The sequence below is a fragment of the Mus pahari genome, chromosome 23 (assembly GCF_900095145.1).
Source record: "Mus pahari chromosome 23, PAHARI_EIJ_v1.1, whole genome shotgun sequence".
Lineage (NCBI taxonomy): Eukaryota > Metazoa > Chordata > Mammalia > Rodentia > Muridae > Mus > Mus pahari.
In genome coordinates this window covers 24,623,775-24,630,445 of record NC_034612.1, presented here as the reverse complement: position 1 = coordinate 24,630,445, position 6,671 = coordinate 24,623,775, and the positions used below count along the sequence as shown (strand labels likewise).

The 6,671-nt window shown below is 49.6% G+C and overlaps 1 protein-coding gene across 1 annotated transcript in view; it reads left to right on the top strand.

Moving 5' to 3' along the window:
• Window positions 1–4,802: 4,802 nt before the first annotated feature.
• Window positions 4,803–6,671, top strand: part of Kctd7 (potassium channel tetramerization domain containing 7) — an 8,834-nt gene continuing 6,965 nt past the window's right edge. Inside the window, exon 1 of the mRNA XM_021187090.2 lies at window positions 4,803–5,158. Coding sequence (XP_021042749.1) covers window positions 5,015–5,158 — 144 coding nt within the window. The 5' untranslated portion in view covers window positions 4,803–5,014. The remainder of the gene's footprint in view (window positions 5,159–6,671) is intronic.

The window sequence follows — 6,671 nt, the reverse complement described above, 5'->3', positions numbered from 1 at the left end:
TCTCCGAGAAGTGCCGACTTCTGCATCTTCATGTGCTGCCCAGCCCATCCTCAGAGGCCCCCCTTCTGCAGCTGCCCTGGGAGCTGGCCGGAAAGCATTCCCAGAGTGGTGCGATTGCCAGCAAGCGGCCCTCCTTCCCAGACCTCCCCCTTTATCCCTTTCTACTTTCCCAGCAGCCCTCATTCCCAGGCTGCTGACCTTGGAGTTCCCAAGCTGTATAAACGAAACCAAATGGGAAAGTGCATTCCTAAAGGGAATTCTTGGCCGAAGTAAAAGTAAGCTCCAGCGCATAAGCAGGGGACTGGAGAGATGGCTCAGTGGTTAGGAACACGGGCTGCTCTTCCAGAGGTCCCAAGTTTGATTCCCAGAATCCAAATGATGACTCACAATCATCTGTAATGAAATCTGGTTCCCTCTTCTGGTGTGCATGAAAACAGAGTACTCACATACATACATACATACATCTAAAAACAACAAAACTGAATGTATATGCGTTGTCTCTGTCCCCCTGGCATTTTGGGGCTCCCTAATTTCTTTTCTTTCTTCTTTCTTCCTCCTCTACCTCTTTTTGTTGTTGTTTTGTGTTTTTTTTTTTTTGAGGCAGGGTTTCTCTGTGTAGTCCTGGCTGTCCTGGACTAACTAACTTTGTAGACCAGGCTGGCCTCGAACTCAGAAATCCACCTGCCTCTGCCTCCCAAGTGCTGGGATTAAAGGTGTGCGCCACCACCGCCCGGTGTTTTGTTGTTGTTGTTTGTTTGTTTGTTTGTTTTTAAGACAAGCTTTCTCTGTGTGTAGCCCTGGCTATCCTGGAACTCCCTCTGTAGACCAGGCTGGTCTCTCCGCCTCCACCTCTGCCTCTGCCTGGATTAAAGGCATGCCCCACCATGCCCTGCCCACTTTTATTTTTAAGACAGGGTCTCACATAGCTCAGCCTGGCCTCAGTACCACTCTGTAGCTGAAGATAACCTTCACCTAATCCTCCAGATTCTACCTCCCAAGTGCCGAGGTTATCAGTTTTGCTTTTTGGGTTTATTTATTTATTCTTTTTAAGATCTATTTATTTTATGTATGTGAGTATAGTGTCTCTATCTTCAGATACACCAGAAGAGAGCATCGGATCTCCATTACAGATGGTTGTGAGCCACCATGTGGTTGCTGGGATTTGAACTCAGGACCTCTGGAAGAGCAGTCAGTGCTCTAAACTGCTGAGCCATCTCTCCAGCCCCAGTTTTGTTTTTCTATGTATGTGCACATGCTCACGTTTGTCATGGTGTGTGTGTGTGTGTGTGTGTGTGTGTGTGTGTGTGGAGGTCGGGGGACAGCTCTCATGAGTTGCTTCTCTCCTATCATGTGGGCTCCAGTGTTTGAGCACAGGTTGGCGGCAAGTGCCTTTACCTGATGGACCTCACAGGTCCAAGTTTTACGTTTATTATCCCCACAATAGCCAGTTAATGTCTTATTATTAACTGCATGGAACTCAGGCTTAGTGCACGATACTCTGCCAACTAAACTACAACTTCAACTCTTTTTTGGTCTCACTGTGTCTCCCAAGGCCTCAAGTTCTTCCTGCTGCAGCTTCCCAGTGTCCCCAAGGGATTGCAGGGAAGTGTCACTTCCTTGACTCTTCATTGGCTTGTCAGAATCTTTTCCGTGCTCCCTTAACTACACAGTTTTCTCATGTGGGTTCCTAGGGATGACGACACCCTCTAGCAGAGTGGATAAATGAAAAACAAACAAAGAAACAAACAAAACCTTGGTCTCGTGAATCAACCCTGTGCCTGCTCAGACTTCTTGTCATGCACGATAATAAAATTCTTTGTTACCTAAACCAAATTTGGTTGCAATTTCTGTCACTCTAGCAGGGCAGTGGTGATACACACCTTGAATACCAGCACTAGGGAGGCAGAGGCGGAGGCGGAGGCAGAGGCAGAGGCGGAGGCAGAGGCAGGTGGAAACGGAATTCAAGACCAGCCTGGTCCACAGAGTGAGTTCCAGGAGAGGCAGGGCTACACAGTAAAACCATGAAAACAAAACCAAACCACCAAAAACTGAAGTCTGGGCTGGAGAGATGACTCAGTGGTTAAGAGCACTTGTTGATCTTCCAGAGAACCTGAATTCTGATCCAAGCACCCACATTGGCCAATGTAAAGCCACCTGTATTTAGTTCCAGCTCCGGGGGATATGATGCCCTCTTCTAGCCTCAAAAAGGACATCTGCACACCCTCACACACAAAACCCAGACTCACCTCCCTGCCCTCACTTCGTCTCCTTCTTCTTTGTGTCAGAGTCCTGGTTGATTCCACATAGGTGATTCACTTGAGTATCTGCCTTAGCCTATCCCAGTTCCCTTCACCGTTGAAGGCGACAGAATGAACAACTGAGCCATCTTACTGCCTACTCTTGACGTCCTGTTTCAGGGGCTCGGAAAGGCGTTCAGTTGCTGTTCAAAATCTGAAAGTCATCTTTTTTTAAAAGATTTATTTATTTATTTATTATATTTAAGTACACTGTAGCTGTCTTCAGACACTCCAGAAGAGGGAGTCAGATCTTGTTAAGGATGGTTGTAAGCCACCATGTGGTTGCTGGGATTTGAACTCTGCACCTTTGGAAGAGCAGTCGGGTGCTCTTACCGCTGAGCCATCTCACCAGCCCCCTGAAAGTCATCTTGGATTCTAGGACCAGCAGAGGCTCACAGAATAGACAGCCTCCCACAACTCTATAGGAGCAATTATCTGTGATACTGAGGCAGCACCTGGAGCAGGAATTATCCCAATCAGCTTGTCACGTGCTGAAAGGATTTCTTTGGACCACCCACATCTTGACTAGTGAATAGCCTCTGCCTCAAACTGTCACCTACTTAAGCCTAAAGTTCATCTGATAATTGGCATGACCATTTCCCCTCCCCAGTGTGGGCCCTGTTGATTAAATCTCTGATTTTTCTCTTTTAAGTGGTTTATTGGGACGGGTAACACAAGCCTATTGGAGCTGCGGAAAGATGCGGGACTTTTTCTGAAGGAACCTCCCCCAACAGAGGTCACACAGTCGATGCCTGATTGAGACGTGCTGCATCAAGCGGGTCATCTGGCTAGCTGGAAAGAGCCTTCCGGGAGTGCAGAGGTAATGATGTCATCATGGTGAGGTCATCTAGAGTTGCAGCTATGGCTTCTTTTTCTCTGTCCAGTTGAAAGGATGACCAAGCAGGAAAGGCGGGGGACTCGGCAGTCAGTCAAGCTTTATTGAAGTCACACACAGCAAAACACACAGACTCCCCCACCAGGGGAGAAGAGATTCAGAAATCCAGCCCAAAAGGAGGACTTTTTTTGGGTGGTATACACTCCATCCACTTATTTCTGAACGGCTATAACAAATAGAAGGCATCCGATAAACCCACAGCTTCACAGCTTTCACGTGTGGACAGGTCAGATCGAGAGGGGGAGCCCTGCTTTGGGGCGGGGTTTTCTTTTCTTTTCTCATCTGTGGTTATTTAAATTTTTCATTTTTAGTGTTTGTTTTTAGCAGTCTCATGTAACCCAATTTGGACTCACAATGTTATGAAGCTGAGGTTGGCCTTGACTTCCAAGTACTGCTATTGCAGCGTGAGTCACCATACTCAGCTCTATTATTATTATTATTATTATTATTATTATTATTATTATTATTATTAGAGACAAGAGTTGAATTCTCAGAAATCCTTCTAATCTCCTAAGTCGCTGCAATTAAAGGTATTTGCAACCAAGCCTGGCAGGTTTTTCTTCCCGTGTGAGTCCACGGGAAAAGCGTTAGCACAGCAGCCATGCCCTTGCCAGCCAAGGTGTTGCAGTGCTCAATTTCTATTACACAGCAGGTGCCCTCAACCCCCACTGCACACCCTCAAGGACAGCCTGCCTAGGTCTTTTTTCACTGGCCCGCTGCTATGGAGACAAACCAGCCAGTCCTGGGCCCTTTCCCAGGACACATGGACCGGGAAGATAAAGTGGAGTGGCCTGGAGCTTCGCGCCTGCTAGAGTCAGAAAGCCAATGAAAGCAGGACCAAGGTGCTGCCTCTATGAGCGGGCTTCCTGCCAATCAGAGGCGGAGGCCAGCGAGGACACAGCCAATAGCAGGAGCAATTGGGTGGTCTGTCCTTGCGGGACCGGGGACCGCGCCAGGGGAACAGCGCTGCCGTTGAACGTCGGGAGTGCAGAGCGCGTGCCCTTTAGGTGGCCTCTATGAGTGGGGCTGATCTGCAAGCCTTGTCAGTTGTCACTCTACTTCGAGATCTCGATGGTTGGACCAGACCTTTAACCGTCAGGGCGGGGCTCATCGGACTCTGCCAATAGTAGGAGGCGACTGGGTGAGGCCAGAGATGCTACCTGTGCTGTGGTCCCTCCGTGCAAAGAGAACCGCTTCCCTAGGTAAGCGGCCTGGACCAAGGGAGGGAGTGCTCCCGTTAGTCAGATAGCCAATCAGAATGGAACAAGCCCAGCCAGCCGTGTTTCCCCTATAATTGGACAATGCTCTTGCCAATCATAGCAGGAGTTCAGGAAACCTCGGCCAGTAGCAAGAAGCGCCTGGCTCCGATTTGCAGCGCAGGATCCACGCGGTGGTTGCTGATCGAGGTCGTCAGTGGGCGATCACCTCCCCTCGGCCGAACCCCCCCCCCCCCGAGCAGGCAGGCGTCACTCGCGCTTGTCAGCCAAGAGCCAATCAGAATTGGGTAGGCCTGTGGCCACTACGGCTTAAGGCCGAATTGTTTGTTCTGCGATTGGGCGAACCTGCTGACAATCAGGGCGGAGCCAGTGAAGACTCGGCCAATGGCTGGAGGCAGCCAGGTCAGACCAACGACTAACTGTAGGCGCGGTGGTCGTTAGACTGTTGGAGGGCAGCACAGGACATCCTAACTGCCAGCAGGTCCTTGGCGTCTGGCGCCCGCCGGCGGCCCATCTCGTCATGTCAGGCACTGCTTGGCTTTAGTTCTTCAGGCCTCCGCCCACCCGCCTACCCGAAGCCGCGCCCACCGCCCAGAGCCAGAGGGATGGTGGTAGTCACCGGGCGGGAGCCAGACAGCCGTCACTCGGACGGTGCCATGTCCAGCTCCGAAGCCGAAGACGACTTCCTGGAGCCGGCCACTCCTACGGCCACGCAAGCGGGGCACGGGCTGCCCCTGCTGCCCCAGGAGGTACCTGGATCGAGCGATGGGGGGAAGGGAGGGCTGATGGGAAGCGAGGGAGAGACTGGTGCTTGCAGAGCTGACCTTGGGCGGTGAGCCTCCTAAGGCGCTATCCACCCCTGATGCCACTCCTGCACTAGGTGTATCCTCCCTACCGCGGGTCACCTGCATCCCAAGTCCCTTCTTCCCATACTACCAGATGTCAGCTCCATTCCTGTATTTCATGTCACCTTTATCAACTAGAGGAGGACTCAACACATAGCATGTTCCATACAATCCAAAAGGAGAACCTGGGTTGCCCAGGTGTATCCTCCAGCTGCCCCAGGGAGTGGCATTAGACACTACGTGCAGTTAACCTATCTGGTGCTTGGGTATGAGTTAAGAAAAGGACACACCTGAGTGGACCAATTCTCATCCAGGTGCCGTTATGCAGCGAACAATCTCCGTGACCACATGGGGTAATTTTATCTGCTAGATGGACAAGAGTGAACGGTAGAGGATTAGGGGGCCAAGAAAGCAGCGTGAGCAAGGACATACAGGAGATAAATTCGGGAAATAAGAGGAGGGCAATGGTGAGTTGAACTTAGAGCAGAGATGGCTTCTTTTATTGCTGTACGGTTGTACTATGCTATGGCTTCGTTAGGACTCTTCATGTGTGTGTGACACTTTGCACCTGAACTAACCCTGGAGATGGATAGGAAGATGGATACAGAAGCGGAGACTCGGCAGTCTGAGGGGGCTGGCTTGGGTGAAGGCTCTCCGGCAGCTGACAGTATTGCGTTAGGGTTAGAATCCCCGACTTACCAGCATTGTGGGAAACTTGTGAAAATAACCAAAGCTCTAGACATAACTCTGCAGTCGGGGGAAAAGGACCAACACGGCGGTGATTTTTTTTTTTTTTTTTTTTTGTGCACTGTCATTGGGCAGAAGTTGTGGTTTGAGTGAAAGGACACACAATCCCGCAGACTGTAGACCAGCTGTCCAGTCCCAGCCTCCTGTGGGTCACACCCCTCCCTGTGAGTTCTGGGGACTCTTTACCCTGACTTTTTTTTTTTTTTTCCAATACGGTGCAAAGAAGTGCATTAGTAGGTGCGACCTTTTCAAAAAGAACTCCAGACGTGCAATGCATTGCACCTAAATGACATCTGGGTCTTAGCATAGACCTAGATCGGGCTTAGCATTTCTGCAGAAATGTGAAAGGCATTTTGCACCGTGAGAGTGAGAGTTGAATTTGTTGGGCCTGGTGGTACACACCTTCAATTCCAGAAGCAGAGGCAGCAGATCAGTGTCTGTGAATTCCGGACCAGCTTGGTCAATGTAGTGAGTTCCAAAAGAGCCAGAGTGACACATAGAAACTCTGTCTCAAAATAATAATAATAATAATAATAATAATAATAATAATAATAGAGTTGAGCTCATACTTAGTATTGTAAGTCTTGTGCATTTCATTCGTTGATTTTTGTGAATTTTAGTCTCTACTGTAAGGCAAGTCTCAGTAAGGTTTTTTTTTGTTGTTGTTGTT